Raw genomic sequence first — 19,850 nt, 5'->3', positions numbered from 1 at the left:
TTGCACGGGGACTTTTCACTTGCTTCCAGGTCTCCACAGCTATTTTGCACCATTTCCATAACATGGAGCAAGCCCAGACAGGGTGCAGATTGCAGAGGAAGCAAAGCACAAGGAGAGGAACAGCCTCTCCAAAGGGATGCAGTTCCCACATTTCTCCTCAGAAAGATTTCTGGTCACCCCACCAAAAGTGCTCTACCTGGCTGCAGGATTGTAGAGGTGGAGAAAGGGATCTAACAGGAGGAGAGACAGCAGCCAGACACTGCTATCCAGACTCAGCCTGTGGGGTGATGTAGCACAAAGCCACGGGACACCAGTGCTGAAGGCACAGGGACTTGCAGCCCTGACCTCACGCTGGCTTGTGGCACTGACCTGGACCTGTCCCTCCCACCACCTGTCACCAGAGAGGTTTTAGACTCCTCACACTGGCTGTGCCACACTACACCTTCCTGAGGCCACCCCAGTGCTGTGCAAGAGTCAGGACCTGTGAGGTCCACACACATTCTGCTCAGCATTCAGTGTGAAGCTCCCAGCACAGCTTCTCCAGGAGAGGAGAGTAACAGCAAACACAGTGAAAGGATGTATTCTGAGAGTACTCAAGTGTCAAAAAATGCAACAAGAAACTTTTCTGACTTTTATTAGAAAGTAATGTCCTCTTGTTAACAGCACAGAGATAAAAGAAATGCTACAACACAAACCACCTGGGACAAAGAAAATCCTCTGCTTCAACCCACTGCTTTCTTAGTATCTCACAGTTCCCTGCAGGAAGCCCACAGACTCCAAGAAGGCCATGACAGGAAGGACCACACAGCTAAGTGATGTTTTGTGTTCTGGTATCCAAATATGTTCCCAGTAAAAACACGGTGAGGAATCACTGCCTGATACCACTCCAGTGTCCACTGCAGCTACCAAAGTGTTGAGAAAACGTTTAAAATTATGGTATTAACATCTTTAAAATTATGGTATTAACCTCTCCTCCTCAGATGGATCAAACATCCATCAACAGCAAGAGGTCTGATAGAGCAGCACTGCCCCCAATACCTGGTGACAGGTATTCCCAGGGAGAGCCAGCAGCACATCAGTGTGGCTGCAGCTAAGCTACACTAACAACGGTGCCAAAGACTGTAAGAAAAGGAAATTTACACACCAAATTTACCAGGTTGATCTTAACACTGATTACTCATGGTAGGAAAACTGACAGACCGTTTGAAATCTCTGCCTTGGCTGGAAGTTCTTGTGTTGCAGATGTGTGCTCAGCCCACAGCTGCCAGTCTCTGAGTGGTCAGGAACACCGGCCTCTCTGCCTGGATAGGGCAGGCAGCTGCAGACAGACTGCACAGTCCTGGTTACTGAGCAGTGGTCAGGCATGTGCTTCATGATTTTGGCTGCCAGCACTATCACTGGACTTTCCAAATGGCTTATATGCTATTAAAAGGAAAAAAAAAAAAAAAAAGAAAAAAAAAAGAAATCCAAAGAAAAATAGTGCCCATTCCACACTGGTGGGTGTCCAAGGCCCGTCAGTTTGCTGCTCTGTTCAGTCCCCTAAGTCATCAAAACTGATGATCCAAAACTACACTGAGACCAATCAGTGAGCCCAGACTGCACCTCCATGGGAAGGTGCACCAGGTGCTGGGAGTAAGGAAAATGCAGCGGGACTGAAGCTGCGTCAGCTTCTGGGATGGGACAAGACAACCAATGATCCAACACAGTTCAGCACTTGTGCCTTGGAGAAAACTGAGCATTCTGCTCCAAACATTGCTAACCAGACCAAGGAGAGGGAGGGCAGCGCCAGCAACCGTTGGCAGCAATGCTGCAGGGGGTATGCTCTCGCCAGAGTGGAGAGGACATGCATGTCCAGGGCATCTGTCCCCGGGCAAGGATGGGAGAATTCTTTAACAGCCATAAGTATGGAATGGCAAAGGGAAGGGGAATGGGTCCAACAGCTCAGCTCTAATAGTGTCGCTGGTAGGCACCCATCGGTTGCTGGGCTGAGGACCCCGCTCGCCCCTGGGCCACGGTTTGGCTCACAAGGTGGGAGAGTGCAGGACCACTCTGGATAAGGGTGTCCAAGGCTTTCTGTACACTGGGGTTGTCAAAGTTGATACCAGAAGACACCGGCCTTTGGGCGGGCACACTGCCAGGCGCAGGGAGGCGCGTTTGGTGCTGACCATAGAGCGGCTGTGGTTGTGGAGGAGCTCCGGGCCTCGGACCTGCGTTTCTCGAAGGGCCCGGGAGAGCAGGAATCTGCGTGTTTGGAGTCTGCAATCTCTGCTGAGCCTGGTTTAAATTTCCAGCATTCATCTGTGCTGGCCGGGGCTGCCCGCCCGGCAGGTTAGCAAAGTTCTGGTTGGGAGTGCTGGCCGAAGAGCCTGCGGAGGCCGCAGGGCCGCTGTTGGCCACAGCAGCTGCCGCCGCCGCCGCCCCGCTGTTGAAGAGACTGAGGATTTTTGCTTGAAGCTCCTGCTGAGGAGTAGAAGAGGACACTGGAACAGAAGGAGTAGAGACCAGAGGCTGTGAACTCTGATGAGCCTGAGAACTTGGAAGGTTGGACTGACTACCCAGTGATGATCCTGAAGGTGGCCCCAAAGGTTGTCTTGACATGGGTGCTGGGAAAGAAAGGAAAGGTGGTTAAAGCTCTGCAAATGCCCTTGAAGGGACACGATACCTAAAGAAAACTAATGAAACAGCTACCAAAGACATGGCATCAGTGAACATCCACCCTCAGATCACAGCTGCACAGCTCTGGGAACCCAAACCACTCTAGAGAACTGAGCGTAGCAGCTCAACCAGTTATGGCAGTCCTGCTGTTGCCTTAAGAGAATCCAGCATAAAAGATCTTCCACATGAATACTCTGAATTGTCTCATGGCATGCAACAACACATCCATCTCAATAAAATCAGGTACTACATGAGGACATTATGCTCCCAAATTCCTCTGCAGTCCCAGGACTCTTTTCCTGTCCCAGCCCTGAGGACCACAAACCACCCAGTAAAGTCTGTCTGGAGCTGTGGGACTTACCCTGCAGAGGTTCAGTGCTGCCCCGCAGCAAGCGTTCCTTCCGGTCTCTCAGGTAATCAATGACTTTATCTATCTCCTCAGCAGTCACATAGCGATTGTCTGCCAGCAGGTTCAGGAGAGTCTGGATCCTGGGAGAGTGACCTCCTCTGACACCCTCCTCCATGGGGGGTGGGCGCTCCCTCTCCTGCAGAATGGCTTCATCTGCCATCTTGGCAGCCTGCCGGGCGATCTCCTCCCGCTCCTTCTCCCGGGACTCCGTCTTGTAGCGCTCGTAATTCCTTGCCACCAGCACCATGGCATCAGCCTGGGGCATGTTGCGGTGCTCTGCACAAAGGGAGAAATGCTCTGAGTGACCCAAAGTAACCCCAATGGAGGTGCTGTTCCTCCTGTCTGCCAGCACAGCCCAGTCAGCAGCAGGCACCACTCAGGGAGTGTGAGTGCAGACTTGGGAACTTCCCAGGCACACAGGAACAATTACATTTTCAAAGCCAACAGAAGGCCCACGGCTATCAGCCAGCAAGGCCAGCCTTTCCTTCCACAGCTGAGGGCACAGCCCAGAAATGTCTTTCTTATCTCTCACCAGTTAAAAGGAAAGCAGCTCCCTCTACCTCTCACATAAATCCTCAGTTCTCCAAGATGAGATGGTCCCAGTCATTTTACTGCTAAACCCTGGGACAGATCCAAAGCTTGCCCTCTGAAGGCTGTGTGCTTCCCAGAGGAGGACAGCCATGGGAATATGTTTGTTTCTGTGCTGCCAGTGCCTTAACATCTCATGTGCACATGCAGCTGGGGAGGGAGCAGCACTGGCTCAGTGTTACATGGCTCCTCACATTCACCACTTTTGAGGCAACAAGCAGCAATCAAATTCTTCTGTAATAAAATGAGTAATAGGCAATTTCATTGGTGGATTTTGAGGTCATTATTTCCAACTCCCAAAGCACACACATAAACAGTCACCTGAACACAGATTTAAATCGGGAGATCAAAAGAGCCTTTACCCTCCCAAAAGTGCCCAAAAGTCTGGCCAGGGTCCTTTTAACACCTGCAGAACATCAAATCCTGCAAGCCTTTTCCTCCTAACAGAAACTTGGGTTTATTTGAACATTAGGCTTTGCACAAACTGTGAAAGAGTTCCCTGAAACAAACATGCATGCAAAGGTGGCCAGGAGCAGTTGAAGTGACCATATCTAATCTCTGGAATGAGCTGTGGATGAGCTAATGACTGGGGTTCCCATCACATCTGATAAACCAGCAGATCCAGAGAAGAAAAGAAGCTTTGGCCTCCTGCCAAAGATTTAACAGGTGCTAAACCAAAGAAGTTGAGAATTAAAACCAAGGGTAGTGGAAAGCTCAGTGACAGTGTGTGTGAGCTGTGTGTCTGCAGGAAATGAGGGAGCTCTCCTATCACATCTGCATCTGATGTTAAAAGAAACTGGGCTTCTCCAGCCAGTGAGCACACACCAACAACTGACTGTGCACTCAGAGGTTTCCTCTCCCACATGAACTCACAGAACACTACTTGGGAACACAGTAAGGGAGAAATAACCTTTGAAAGCTCAGTGGTCAAACCAGTCACCTGTGTTGTTAGATTACATGAACATTACATGTTGCTATGATCAGAGCAACAGCTCCTTTCCCCAGTCATATTTTGACGAGGCATTTTTAGTACTTACACCCACCCTCATGCAACAACCAAGTCACACCTTGTGATGGAAAGTGATGTGACAAGTGTAAAGGTGCTAAGAAGGTGGAGCCTGTATACCCAAACATTTTGTAGATCTATCTTTTCATAACTCTTTCCAGTTTCATTATCAAATCTCTACCATTACCAAATCCTTATTAAATCACATTTGATTTTAAAATCTCTCCTTTAATTTGGCACATTCCCAACACGCTCTTGCTGAGAACAACAAGTGGTAGAGTGAGGTTGGGCTAGTATTACTCAGAGATGTCCCAGAGCAGTGCAGCTCTGGGGTCCATGACTTGCCCTAACACTGCAAAGGCTGGCAGTGTTAGGAGCCAAGAACACAGATGAGATTCCCTCTTGGCAGGAATTAGACATTCCTTTTGACAAGGGGCAAGCAGAGTATTACAGAAGCTTTTAAATAATGATATTCACACTTATGACATGGTGCCAAGTAATTTATAACTCCTTATGTGACATCAAAGATGAACTTTGTTCTGTGTGGTTCTGCCTGAAAGAAAAGTTCAGAGTGACCACACAATTCCCAGCCAACTGAGACCTTAGTACCTTGTGGGGTGCCAAACATGATGTTAACAGTGCAAGAACGGTGAACTTGATGCTGCTGGGTGATGACAATGGCGAAAGGAGACCCTCCCCTGCTCACATCATCCAGGGCTTGTGTCAGTGACATCTCTGTGTTAAGGAAGATCAGGTCCACCACCATGCCCAGGTCCCGCACCTTCCGCCCCACGGACTCTGCGTACTCCCTGCCACAAAGCAAAGCAGCAGTTTAACAAATCAGTCACACACACAACAGAAACCTTGGCACTGCACCCTCTCCACCATCCCAGATTCGCTTTTCTGATTACTTGCCCAGCTTCATGACGTTTACCAGGACAGTACTAAAGCAATCCCATTATGGCAATATAAAAGCCCTTATTCTGATCTGAATCAGTCATTTCAGTTCAACCAAAATAAATTACAAATCAAGCCTTAGCTGAGCTGAGAAACAGAGTGTTTGCAAAGGGATTTCCACTATTACAAATTTGTTTACACATAAATGTGTTTCAACTGAATTCATTAGGGGAAGGAATTTCCGCCAGCAGAGGTCCAAGGGGTACAGAGCAGAGGAGCCAACGTACAGAACTCATTTACTGCTGCTCTGTTCAGTATCTCAACTGTTCACACGTGCCTCATTCCTTACTGGCCTGCTCTTTTCTACTAGCTGCTTTCTGCTCTAACCCACTGCCAAAACAGTATCTCTGGATCCACTGCTTCTGTATACCCTGTCCTACAGACTTCCCCATCCAAGCACAAAACACAGCTGACAAGGTTGAGCTTGAATTGCCAAGGGTTTTATTTTTAAGATTACTATACTTAGAACCAAACCTGCAATACTGACTGCACAGAAGTCTGACAAATTCAGTCTGTGTGCACCTACACCTCAAGAAAGAGGGTAATTTTATTGTCTTTGGAGGTGAAGTCTGTAATGGTGATTAAAACAGTCTCCCCTTCAACCATCTTTTTAAGAGCTCTGAAGTCACATGATTGTATCTAAGGCATTCAGGAGTCACCTTTCAACAGGTCCATAGCAGGTGACATCAGTGCATCAGTACAAGATTTATAAACAGGCTCCAGCTCTTAAGGTTTGTAGCTGTTACAGACCAAAATGATTCTTGGGATACTAAGCTGATCCTTTGGCACAAAAAAATATTCTTGGGTCAAGTAGAATAACTTGTGGTCTATTAGAATATCTTCCAAATAATTTTAGCCACCAGGGAATAAAGGATCTAAAATTTCCTCTCAAGATTTGTTCCAATAGGTAATCAACTCCACCAGAAGTTTATTTCTAGTTTCACTGCTTCTCCTGTTTCCATTTCCTGCTCCATTTTCTACCAGCAGATGAGGCAAGCTCCAGCTGTCTCTTTCTGCCCCACATGTACAGCAAAGTTAAAGAAAAGCAACTCTTGATCTTTTCTCTGAAGGGTAAAGGAGACAGAGCTTTAACTTTTCCCCAACAAACATTTTCCTCAGAGTACAAGTCAGATCTGTGATTTATTTACATATTTACTATTCTTTAATATATTTAATTGTAAAGATACAGATATCAGACTAGTGACATTGTTAAAACCCTCCACTACTGTGCCAGGTGTACCTCCTGTTTCCAACAGAGTGCCTGCCGTGTGAATTCAGTCAGTGCTCAGCCAGCCATAGGAGATCACCCTGGTTACTACTTACACCTGGCTTTTGATACTGTCCCTGACTGCCTTCAGCAGTGATTTTGTATTTCTTGCACATTGGACTAATGGCAATGACTGGTATCTGCCCTAGGAACCAATCCAGCAGGAGCTCTGAACTAACACCCCCAATCCACCCTGACCCCTGCTCTGTACTGTCACTGGTTGGCACATATTCCTAAGTTCTATATCATGCTACCCATGAAAGCAAGTACAAGCCCCTACAACCTGTTGAAATAGTAGGCTTCTATGGAGAGTAGGTATAAAAGTATCAGGAGAAGGTATAGCAACAGATTACAAGGGGGAAATACAAGCAAAGCACAAGATACATTTCCTCATCTCATCAACATATATTCCCAGAAGAAAAACGGGAGCTGTAGCTTCCCAGCAGCTCTAAACCCACGCTCCTCAAGAGCAGCCAGTAAGATAAACAGCCTCAGGGCAGGACTAAGTTTAAATCCATTCTCTTCTACCATGCAATGATAAAACTGATTATAACTATTTTCTTACTTTGTCTGTTTATTCACCACTATCACGGAACAATCCACGGGTCTCTCCGCATCAAACCGTCTCTTGATTTCCTCATAGTACTGACGGTACAGCTCCTCCCGGCGCCGCTCCTCGCGCTTCAGGCGGTCTGAAACGAGCCACAGAACGAGTGCCACCCTTCAGACCCGCTCAGAGGGGCACAGAGCACCACAACCATGGCACTGTGGCACCATGGCACCCTCCCTTTGAAGTGGTGCAGGTACTCACCCTCTGGCTCCTTGTAGCGGTCGTAGTAGGAGTCGTCCTTGCGCCGGTAGTAGTCGTCAAGGCGCAGGTAACGGTCGTAAGATTCGTCTCGTCTGCAACATTCAGAAGCAGCAATGGTTTCCTGCAGCACTATCTCAGGCAGTGACTTTGGGCAAAGCTTCACACCCAGACCTCCCCCAGGTTTAATTTCTGAGGTACTCATCTGCTCCTGACAAGACACAGAGCAGCACCCAACTGTCCCCAGCCAAGGGTGATTTCCTGACACCACTCAAACAATTGTGTCAGAAATGCCATTAAAATATTACTCTGGCAAATAGGATCTTGGAGAGTTTACCTGTACAGAGGGTCCCTCGGGTCTCTCATATCCCGTGGATCCCTCATATCTCGTGCATTTCTCATATCCCGTGGATCCCTGTATCGATCATACAGCGGCTCCCGTGGGTCACGAAGATCTCTAACATCACGTGGGTCCCTCAAGTCCCTCGGATCCCTCAAGTCCCGTGGGTCTCGCAGGTCCCGTGGGTCTCGCAGGTCCCGTGGGTCCCTGTGGTCCCTGGCATCACGCATGTCTCTGCCTCGCATGTCTCGGGCGTCTCTGGCATCTCGTCCGTTCCTGCCATCCCTGCCATCCCTGGGGTCTCTCCGTGGGCTCCCCCGCAGAGGGGAGCGGTCACGCCTGGCATCTCGGCCATCCCCGTAGGCATACTGCTCTCTGAGGAAAACACCAGGGAAATTCCATTAGCCTGCTAACAACAGGAGAACAGCTACCCTTACATCTCTTACCTGAGGTGCCAAAGTCACCTTTCACAGCAGCTGAATCCTCCCTCTCACCCCACAACATTGACCAAAAGTCATATTTTTGAAGCAGTCTGGAGAAGGCTCTTAATTTTAATATTCAGCATGGCCAAACAAGACCCAGAAAGCTCCTTAATGGAGCACTAAGTGTAGAGCACCTGTGGATGAAGTGAACAGGCACTTCAGAAACCACCATTTTAAGGCCTCTGACCTCCAACATCAGCCACAGATGATCTATCAATCATGTTTGGCAAATTCTTTGAGAATTTAAGGTGATGCAGGCTAACACCCACATATATGCAATAGCCAGGAGCGTTGAAGGGATCCATTAAATTTGCTCATCAATGACAGCAGAACACTTGAAGTAACGTTATTGGCACATGATTAAAAAAGGAGCAGCTTGTGAGGAAAGACATTGCAGGTTCCCTGTTGCAGTTGGGTTTGTGCTGCTGACAGAAAGCAAAGACAGCTATGGCCTTCTCCTGTATTTGAGGGATAGTTTCTGTAGAAGGCCAGCCTTATGTTTATAATGCACTCGTTAAGAGGGTACTAAACCCAACCAGCACTGTATCCTCAGTGGCAACAAATAGCTTCTCTGTTGGATCTGAATGATCCATCTCATTCAGACTTTATATTGCAGTCTTCAGAGGCAAGGAAGAATAATGTTCCAGTCTTCATCTTTTCCCAAAGCAGTAGGATTTTTCCAGGTTGTATTCTGATTTCCAGAGAAGGCTATAACTTCACTGTAGTCAAATCAAAGCATTAAAAAAAATCTTGCAGAGAAACTACGGAGCTTGATGTGTTCAGACTGCTTTTTCCCCAAAATAGTAACAACCATCGGAAAAAAACCCCAGCTTTTGAATCTTTTTATTTCCCATACTTGACATGACTTTTACAGTCCTCAAACAGCCTAATCTAGTTTATGAAAGATAAGCAGAACCTACGTCTGTATTCACTGCAGTGCAGTCACATAGAGATCACCTGGAGAGAACGAGTCAGATGAGCCAAGCTTGGTGTCAGGCAGAGTGACAGGAATGAGATGGAAGAGCAGACTGTGCATGGATTTTGGTGTCAGACACCCAGCTGTGCTGGGAACACATAAGAGTGCTGGCATTCTCTGTTTGCATGTCAGATGCAAAGCAGATTTTGGGAAAATTAGAGATGCCACCAAGAGAACACATAGCCTCCTCCTCTAAGTGACATAATGAATTTGCAGACAGCCAGGTGTAAACTCCTTCAGCTTCTTGGACAGATAAATCCACTTTTTGTTTGTGATCTACACTGAAACCATATCCTGTGAGAGACACATCATAGCCCCCTTCCCGCAAAACCTACAATGAATGATGGTGGAAGCTCAGGGGAAACTTCTGACCTGCTTTAATGGATACTGAGTATAACTGATCTTTCCATAGCTGTGAGACCATTTAGCAAAACAACCAGATGCAGGGGAATTGTTTGGCATATGACATTTATTCCAGCTGGAGTGGGGGTGACCAGAACAGGCCACATTTATTATCTGCAGAGACAAATAGATCCGGAATGAACAACGCACAGCTGCGACAGAAGTAGAGATGTGGCACAGGAACCCTCAGCTCTTGTGCCCGCATGGCTGCCCTGCTCGAGGGAGACAGCAGCACCAAGGCACAGCTTCCACACCTCAGTCACCAGGGTCTGGCTCCTGCAGCATCAGCACCACTGCCTGCATCTGTTTGGGACTCGGCCCTGCTGGCCCAGCACCGCTGTGTGGTGCAGCGTGGGGCTCTGCAGCACTGGCAGTGAGAGCTGCTGCTCCCAGGCCACAGTGTGGTTCACAGTTCACTGATCACAGCCATGCCCAGAACTTGTGACTGTGACCCCAGTGCCACCTGTGCATGCCCAGTGCTCTTAGGACCTGGTGCTAACCACATGTGATGGCCATGGTGTATGCAGTGCCAGCTGAAATCCAGTGCACGTCACAGTGGCACCAAAAGCTCTGGCTGCTCTCCAGTCACGTCCAGTGCTCCTTAGTACTGCAGCACAGGCACCTGCTCTTGCACACATGCAGGATGACATAGTTTGCAATGGCCATGGCATCAGTGCTTGTGCTTGTCCCTCTGCAGTGCAGTCCAAGGATCAATGCTCATGGTACAGACACCTGCCCCTTTCCCCTGCAGTGCTGCAGCATTGGTGGCACTGAGGCCAAGGATGTGCCATCAGTGCCTGCTGCTCACATACCCCAGGGTCCTCCCACCAGCACCAAGCACACCCCAGGCCCAAGACTTGCTGCATCTGCCACAGGAATCCCAGCACTTCTTGGGCCTGATGCGCACATGCTGGTCTCTGCAAGCACATTTGGCCCTGTGTAGGGTTAAGTGCAGTGCATAAAAATCCTAGATGGAGCCAAGAATTGCGGCTACTCATTCTCTGCCTTTTTTTTTTTTTTGGTGTAGATGCCTTGCTAGTTGCACTTTTCCCTCATTGTTGGTAATGTAACAGTTCAAGCTAGTAAAGCACACTAGATGTGGCACCTCGATTACCTTCAAGTTCAACAAGCACCGTGCTTTTTCATGGAAAGCTTTACAGCAGAGGCACACAGGGTGGGTACCCTGTACCAAACAACTCTGCAATGTGCCTTTGTGTCATTCCTAGCGATGCTGTGGAAAGGAAACTGAAGCTGTCTTCCTGTGACAGGCCAATCCATATCTTTTCCCCTTGCCTGTGGCTGCCTACTCAGAGGAGGTGGAAGAGGTGAACGTGCTGTGCCCACTGCAGGGTGGGCTGCCAGGAGAAGCTGGAGAGTACAATGGTGACTGCAGGGGGGGCTGGCTCCAGGCTCTGATAACACAACCAAATGGGCAGACACGACCGTGCAAGAGATATTTGTTCTGTCTTGTGTTTAGCTCAAGCGCTCTTTTCCAGTCTCACGGCAGCATTGGAAGCTTTCAACATCAGAAGAGGCAAGATCCCAAGATCCTCTGCAATAGGAATGCTGCAGCCCCTTGGCATTCTCTAGATATGTCTTGGCTTCTCTGATCCTTGGAGGCAGGAGCAAACATCAAGTGTATTCTTCCACTCAAGTTTCTTACAGCCTGTGCTGCAAAACTGAATGCTGGGCTGCAGTACTGGCAGCAGACACAAGGTTTCCCTCGTGCCTCCCAAGATGCCCAAGCCTAAAGGGTTCTCAGAGGTGGAGCAGACACTTTCCTGCTGGAGCATCACTGTTTGACTGGGGAGGTGGCAGTAGGGAAGAGACACAGACATTTAGCACAGGCCGCTGGGCTCATGCCCCAAAGGCCTGAATTCCTAGTATAACTCACTGCTTCCAGGTACTTTACCTTCGTGTGGGACTGGACCTTGATGAAGCCTTATTCATATTTCTTCTTTCCACTGCTTTATTAATATCTGTAAAGAATAATCAACCCATCTGTTCAATGCTATGAAACAAAACAAAGATCATCAGCACAATTCAAATGAAAGCAACTTAAGCTCAACAACATCCAGATGGTGCAAGGAAATCCATTCAGCAGAGAGACATTGTCACTTTGACAATTTTTTATTAAGTTTAGATAGTACAACATAATGCAAATTTCATGGATTTCTTTGACTTCAAAATAGGGTGGACAGCTTGGGTGAAGTTTTAACCCTGCATGTTCAGGCCTACATCCAGACTCTTCCTTCCATAAGAGAACCTCTTTCTTCTGCAGTCTATGAGCGAGCAGAAAGCGACTCATGGACTCTAGGAGAAAAAGCAGAGTCTGAAAACCTCCGAGAAAGGAATGATGGCCGGCACAGTCTTAAGTTCACAGCCAGTCCTGTTCAACGGAGCATGCTGATACCCTTGCTGGAAACAAGCCAAGGGTTCTCAAAGGGGACGTGCAACTGCCTTCCAAGAGACTGCTGCAGTGTTAACGTGCACAGCCCCCACCACTGAGACACAGATCCAGAGCCTGGAACATGGCTCCTTATGAAGTCAACATGGTGCATCCAAAACACCATTGTTAATGTGATGCAGACTAAGGCAACAGGTCAGAAATTTGAAAACTGGTTGGCTTCTGAGCATCTCTGTGAAAAACACCATGAAGGGAAACACAAAGAAGGAAGAGAGCTGAAGAAACAGAAGCTTGTCCTCAACCCACAAAAGTGAAGTTGCCCAGAACTGGCAGGGACCCACACTGTTCTCAAAGCCTCCAGTGACAGCTGACTGGAGATGAAATAATGCACTGGAGGAGGGCAAAAGCAAACAGCAACATGCCTTTGGACATTTCACTGAGAACCTTTTAAGGAAAGGAACCCAAATCTAGGCCCTATCTGCTCCCCCAGAATCTATCAAGAATTATCATTTCTGATGAGTTATTTGCACGAACCACTTTCAAAGCTCTTGCACGAGAATATAAACAGGCCGTGATGTCTTTAGGCAGACTTGGTCTTAATATCTTCTGTAACATCCCAAACTACCCTTTATTATTTTCAAAATTAAAACTGTTATTAAGGGATCAGGTCTAATTTTTGTTCTTGATGTCAATGAAGCAGCAAGTTGCCTCTCAGGTGGGGCAGAGAAGCAAGTGCAATCTGAACCTTAACTACAACTGCAGCATAACACCACTCACAGGAACCCAAAGCACCTCCCCAGGATCAAACACAGCTGCAGGGTCTACTGTTACAAACTACATCTGAAGGACGTTTATTCTCTAAGTAGTTTTACTACTAAAGATATGAAAACACTATTGTGCATTTGTGGAAACACTTGTATTATGCTACACTGGAGTTAAACTCTCCCAAAACTTTTTACCTTACTGTGTTATTAATGATTGTATTTAATACTCACACTGCATAACTGAAGTAACTGTTTTCCTTGCATTCATTTTTTAGTTGATAATTTTGCCCCTTAAAGTCAAGTGTTATCTTTAAGCAAGACACTAGCTGCTTTCTTTGGTTTAAGATTATTTTTATTTTCTGTTTTAAGATGCCATTGAAGAAACCTATTATGATTTTTACACTCGGTACCATACATTTCTTTCAGATAAAAAAAAAAATATTTAGATCTCCACAAAAATATTTTACTAGAAGAAAAAAAAAAAAAAAAAAAAAACAAAACTTTGACAGGGATCCTTTCTCTTGTGCAAAACAAACACATTTAGTAACATTTTATTTAATGCAAACAGCATTTACAAGTTAAGTATTTGAACACTGACAAAACTTCGGGAAAAAAAAGCCCAAATAAAAAGTCTTCTGTCCTGTTGGATTTTGAGATGACAGGGCCACTAATCACACAGTGCAACCTTCTGAACAAACACAGGTGACAGGAGTGTCTGGAATCCATCTATCTCAAGTGCAGCAATGGCACTGAACTAGTGCTTATCTTTTAGCAAAACATCCAATTCCAATTTAAAAGTCTTCAGAGCACAGAAACCACCACAGAGCCAATAAATTACTCCAGAAGCCAATTACTCTGCTGTTAGAGAAAAGTCTTTATTCACATTCAAGGCACTGTCACACTTATGCCGACTACACTAAAACTCCCTGATCCCAGGTCTGTCTGTAACACAGAGATCACATCACTCCTTTCTCTTGAGATTTTTGCTTGGGTTTGTTCTTTAATTCTAAACCTCTGTCAGGTTTTTTCAAGGCTTTTCCAATTCAGCATTATCCTTTTTGAACCAGGCATACCAAAACTGAGCACTCTTCCAGCAGCAAAATCCCACAAGTACCAAAACTTCCCTACTTGCACACGTGTGTTTTGCACAGCCAAGGACAACCAAAGCACTCTGGCTGGGTGCAGACCTTCCCTGTGAGCTTCACTTAAAGCTCAGGCCTGTCTGCATCCAGGATAGGAAGTCCAGGTCCTTTCACCATCAGTGACTCAGTCTTCTTTATTTCATCCTTTTTTTAAAACACGTTTTTCTCTCCAAGTCACTTATAAAAGCCCTGTATGGCCAGACTCAGTTTTTCTAGACCACCACTCAAAGCACTGAGAAATTCCATCATGTTACAACTATTCCATTCTAGATCCACTTGAAATCCATTTAACTCTGTTGTTTTTAACCGTTCTCCTTTCTTATCAAGTCAAACACCTTACAGCAATCTGTACATTAACACTGCTGCTTCCAGCCCTAGAGCTTGCAGTACCTTAAGAGTAACTAAGACAGGATTTATTTTGATGGACATTAATCAATTGCCTTCTCATCAGTGTCAGGTGAAAGAATCCCTTTGCTCCCAGGCTCTGACGCCAGGCTCATTCCATTTTCCCTGCCTACTGGCTCACCTGCAACACTCTAGCAGCTCCCTGGAAACTCCCTAGTTTTCCAAGGCTTGTGGAAAAACACCAGTAACAGACTAGGCAGGTCAGTAGTTCACCGAGCCTCACTGACGTTAATTCTTTTGAGAGCTCTAGATTTGGTAGCTGCAGTTTTACCTTTTTGGTTTTGCAACTGAAATGGAAATTACATTAAACAAATCTCCTGCCTCTTCAAAAATGGACAGCAGAAACATTAACTGGTCTTCTCAGTTAAAAATTTTATCATTGCCAGTTAGTTACCCTTAGCTTCTAAAACAGCCAAAGTTGTTCCTATTTAAGTCTCTACACTTGGATAATGCTGGACATAATTTCTTCTCGAATCCTTCAACCCTTCTTGTCTATTTGCCTTCATTTCCATCTTCAGGCTCCTATTTGTTACTGCACATACACCTTCCCACAGGTTACTATTTATTCCTCCTGTCATTCTTTTTTAAGTCACACTGTTTTTCTTCAAATTGTCATAGGCTTACTTTGAAAGTAATTTTTGCCTTGCATTTAAAAGATTACTCGTGGATTTCTAACCATTCATGTCCATTTAAGTCTGCTCCCAGCACACTTAGCAGAATTATCCTCATCTTTATGAAAATATCCTTTTTAAAGCACTCAGTATTTATAGCACTGCTTAAAGGCTGGCTCCACTTGTGCAAAAATTCCAGCTAAGTTTACTTAGCCAACCAGCCACTAAGCACTGTGACCAATTCCTTTGAGCATGTCAAGATGAAGCCCAGTTTTGGTTTACAAATGTTATTAAACTCAGTGCTGGACGTTTCAATGATCACTTGCTGCACAGTTTCTTCTCTGTTCTTAAGGCTAACGGAGCTTTCCAAACACTAACACATAAAAATTTAGGGTAAGACCCAGGCAGCAAGGTGAAGCACACAGCAGGAACTCAGGAGGCGAATAAATTCTGTTTAAATTGATTGAGACTAAGGCCAGACAAGTGTCCCACTGTGACCTTTGAGGAGGGCTTTAAAACAACAGCACCCTTTCTCCGGAACGCATGCTGGGGTCAGGAGAGTGAGGAGCAGGTTCCTTACCTAATCTATACCCTTTATAAAGGCGACCCTTCTCACCGTCCAGAGCGGCCTGGACATCTTCTAGACGGTCATACTGCACGAACCCATAGCCATGGTACATGCTGAGGGCTGCAAGAGTTAACAGCAGGGCAAGACCGGTTACAACCACGCACAGAGCTGACCCACACACACACCGCTAACCCCACCAGCTGCACTCTACCCAGAAACCACTCTGCAAGCTTCCTGGGAAAATCTAACCCACCAGGATCAAAGTGCAGAGCTCAAAGACTCTGATCAAGTTCCTTCTGACAAGGCAGTGACCAAAATACAGCCCGTGAAGTGACCAAGATTTGATTAAGAGGCTATGAAAGAGTATTGTGACATCGCACTGCGACCCTAAAAGCTAAAGCATAGCTGATATATTTGCATTATGTTTGAGCTGTACTGAGGGAATCGCTTTTCCAGACCAAATGCAGGCAGAGAAAATTATGATTAAAAGGTCACTATTTAGGAACAACATTGGTCACTCCTCTCATCATCACCAAATAGCATTTGACAAGCATGAAGCAATATTTCTCCCTGAAATCCCTGCCACAAAAAGGCATAAGATAATATACTAACCCCTGATTTTGCCATATTTTGAAAATATCTCTTCCATTTCTTCACGAGTCATGTGGTCTGTGGGCAAATTGCCGACAAAAAGTCTTCTCTCTAAATCCTGAGGATTGGTGCTGTTAGTGAAGTCGCTCTGTTTGATGCTATTGCTCTTGCGTCCTCGAGCCATTTTGCTTTCGTTCCAAATCCAACTCTTCACAAAAAAAAAAAATGGCCATGCATATAATTTCAATCCATGACATTAAAATTAAACTGGAACAAGATTAAACTTAACAGCTTTGCAGACTAGAAGCCAACTGGGTCTGCTTGACGCAAACTTCACTCCAGAGAAATCTTAATATGAGGGACACAGAGGTCAGGCAAAAACACTCACTGCAGCAGTCTGGTTGAGCTTTTCTGAAATACTGAAAGGTAGCAAACCTAATTATTTTGCAGATAGGTTTTAATGGTTTGACTCCAAACTAAGATACAAATAAAACTAATTTTCCACTAAAACTCCTTAACTTTAAGCTTTTCAACATGCCCACTGTTGTCACATCTAGTTCTTCAATCCACTGATAAGAAATATTGAAATTTATGCAATATTTTAATAAGCTGAAATGAAACACTCATTGCAACATTGCATAACAGCACCCAAATATTCCAGTAGGGCTTGGAATGAGGCGTCAGGAAATAGTGCTGAAACACTCCTAAGTGACCACATCTGGGTCACTTCACTACATGTGAAATCTCAGCTTTCCAATCGCAGAAAGCCCAGGTCCCTGTCTGCACCTCTGTTAGACAGCACAGCCTTGTCCCCATGGAGATGTCAGCTCCCACAGCAGGCGGGTCCAGAGCTGGGAATTTACCACCCCCAGGTAAATGCTGCACCTTCCTCACCTCCCCCATGCAGAAAAAGCACATTCCCTTAGCCCACACCCCTGCACACAGCTGGAGCAGTCAGCAACATTCACGGCACAAACTCACCCAAACAAATCATAAAAACCACCCCAGCAAAAAAATAATAACATAACAAACTCTGCCATATAACAAAAAACACCATCCCCAGTACTCAGACTTTCTGGTTTAAAATTCACCATCAGATAAAGCTCAAAGAAATTAATAACACTGAAACTTTCAAGGTGAACTTAGAAGTTTGAAAATTATTTAATAAAGTTGTTCTACTTCCTAAACATTCACCTACAGGAACGCAGGATGGGATTTTCTGTTTGTAACATGCAAGAAGCTTGGAAAAAGAAAGATGATGAAATTAAGTGTATCAACAGAAACTTCTCTTTTTAATCATGCAATGCCTACAAGCAAGATACTCCCTAACAGTACGCTGGAGTAAATGCAATTTAAAAGTAATCTCTAAATAAATAAATCAAATGTCAAAATAGATAAGATGACTCTATATGAATACTTTTGCAACACTTAACTGGCATGAAAAATACATCTACTCCAGATTTTAGACATAAAATTTATTTATTTATCCTTTAAAGATCAATCAACTTCACATTTGTGTCACTCCTGCCCCTTTTTAGGAAACCCTACAGAGATGGGGGGCAGAGAACACTTCCCTGTCTAATCAACTGTTTAAAATTAGCTGCCCGAACTGGGATGAGGAAAAGAAAACTCAACACCCAAACCAAAATCCAACAAAATTAATCTCCTCTATCATATCTGCCCAATCCCCCTCAAGTTTGTCCACACACATACACAGAATTTTATCTTCCCCATGAGAAGTACCAAATCCCTTTTTTTTTTTACACAAAAGCACTGGACTTCTATTCCACTACTGCAGCTCAAGTTCTCATCAGCTGAGGGCAGAGAAGCTTTCAAAATTCCCTCAAAATGAATAAGAGGCAATAAAACATGGAAGGCACCATCAAGCCCAAGTTCCCATTCAGAGCAGGATGCAGTGCACAGGCACACACAGCAAACAGGTGTCAAACAGGCCCGTAGCTGCTGCCAGATCTCACTTTCACGATAAAAAGCTGTAAGAAATTCCCTTTTGTGTTCTTTAGGGCTGGGGGTGTCAGAGGAAGAGGCTGCAAGAACTTTCCACGTTAAGAAAAACAGAGAGCTATTTTCCCACTTCAAAACAATCAGTAAATCAGAACTCTCATTTAAGGTAATTCACTGCCTCTTATCATTTTCCACGCAGCAGATTACATAATTAAGGGCCATTTAGTGATCATAAGACCAGAATAAATGAATGCTGTCCCACCTCTGGGCACGCTACATCAGGTGAACACCTAATTCCCACATTAAGTCTTGTACCAAATCAGCCAGAAAGGCACCCGGGAGAGTTTAAAGGTGCCGATTCCCCGCGCAGTGACTGTGGGTCCCACCACAGGACAGCCCACGGCACCTCATGAGCCAACAAATCCTAGAAATCAATTAAAGCCACGTCTCTCTAAAAACCTTATATTTAAAACCAGAGTTGTTTATTAATGGCGCTACAGCTTCAAGGAAGCGAGACTGCTGGAGCGGGATATTGCAACTCATTTGCCACAAGCGAAACACGACACGAGTCCCCGTGAAGTTCGGGGCAAAGCAGAAACAGCGGGCGCGGGAGGCAGAGGTGCCGAGGAGCGGGAGCTCCCCTCGGAGCAGCCCCGCGCTCCCCAAAGGGCCCTCGGGGGCACCGCCCGTCCCGGCCCCCCGCACCTGGGCACACGCGGCGCCGCCCTCACGGTACCCGGGGAACGCCCCCGCCCTCCTCCCGCCGCCCCGCCCCTGCCCCGCTCAGCGCGGGCCCGCCGCAGCTCCCGGGCCAGCGGGGAGGGACCCCCGGCCGGGAGCTTCACCGGCGGCCGCCGCTCCTTCCCGTGCTTCCCCTCCCTCCGTCCGGGCCTGGGCGCTGCCAGCACCGCTCAACCCGCGCACCGGTTCTCCGGGGGTGCGGAGCAGCCCCATCGAATCCCGGCGATCCCGCGCTGCCCGGACGCGAGGCGGAGGCGCGGCCCGCCTGCAGGCCGCGAGGCACGCCCGGCCCGGCCTCAGCCGAGAGCCGGGAGGGAGCGGACTCTCTGCGGGGCTCGCTGCCGTAAGCCTGTCGCTCAGGCGCTCCGCGTACCGCAGCCGCGGACCCGCAGACTCACCGCCGCTCCCGGCCCGGACCCGGTGCCCCGTCAGGCCGCCGCCGCCAGGACAAAGGCGCCACCCGCCACTACCGCACGGCGCCGCCGCAAAGAGGAGGAGGGGGAAGCACGGTCGCTATGGCGACGTAGCGCACTTTACGGCGCGGCAGGGTACCGCCATGCCTGCCGAGGCACAGGGCACTTGCCCCGGCTCCCGGCGTATCCCGCGGTGCGGCGCCGCAAGGCAGGCCGGGAGTTGTAGTGCCGAGGAGGCCAGGCGGGGCGGCCGCTGGGTGGCGCTATCGGACCTCGCGCGGGGGAGGCGGCGGAATCGGGATCGGAAGCGGACTGGGACTGGGACGGGGATCGGGATCAGACTGGGACAGATATCG

General features: G+C 47.1%; 1 protein-coding gene across 1 annotated transcript; it reads right to left on the bottom strand.

Annotated features, from left to right (window-relative positions):
• Positions 1 to 703: 703 nt before the first annotated feature.
• On the bottom strand, positions 704 to 16,573 carry NCOA5 (nuclear receptor coactivator 5). The gene is made up of 9 exons (XM_058814765.1): positions 16,400 to 16,573; positions 15,800 to 15,907; positions 11,803 to 11,869; positions 8,028 to 8,405; positions 7,694 to 7,785; positions 7,448 to 7,574; positions 5,268 to 5,467; positions 3,017 to 3,340; positions 704 to 2,603 (listed from the first exon to the last, which is right to left on the bottom strand). The coding sequence occupies exons 1-9, from the start codon at positions 16,560 to 16,562 to the stop codon at positions 1,948 to 1,950; spliced, it is 2,115 nt and encodes a 704-aa protein (XP_058670748.1). The 5' UTR covers positions 16,563 to 16,573; the 3' UTR covers positions 704 to 1,947.
• Positions 16,574 to 19,850: the final 3,277 nt, after the last annotated feature.

The sequence above is a fragment of the Ammospiza caudacuta genome, chromosome 15 (genome assembly GCF_027887145.1).
Source record: "Ammospiza caudacuta isolate bAmmCau1 chromosome 15, bAmmCau1.pri, whole genome shotgun sequence".
Taxonomy (NCBI): Eukaryota; Metazoa; Chordata; class Aves; order Passeriformes; family Passerellidae; genus Ammospiza; species Ammospiza caudacuta.
The sequence above is the reverse complement of the archived record's forward strand: the minus strand, read 5'-3'. Positions and strand labels throughout refer to the sequence as shown.

Coding starts and splice junctions, on each gene's coding strand:
- NCOA5 (XM_058814765.1), bottom strand. CDS start 16,562: ATGGCTCGAGGACGCAAGAGCAATAGCATCAAACAGAGCGACTTCACT. Junction 11,870..15,799: donor TTATAAAGGGTATAGATTAG/GTAAGGAACCTG, acceptor TATTCTTTACAG/ATATTAATAAAGCAGTGGAA. Junction 7,786..8,027: donor CCGAGGGACCCTCTGTACAG/GTAAACTCTCCA, acceptor TGAATGTTGCAG/ACGAGACGAATCTTACGACC.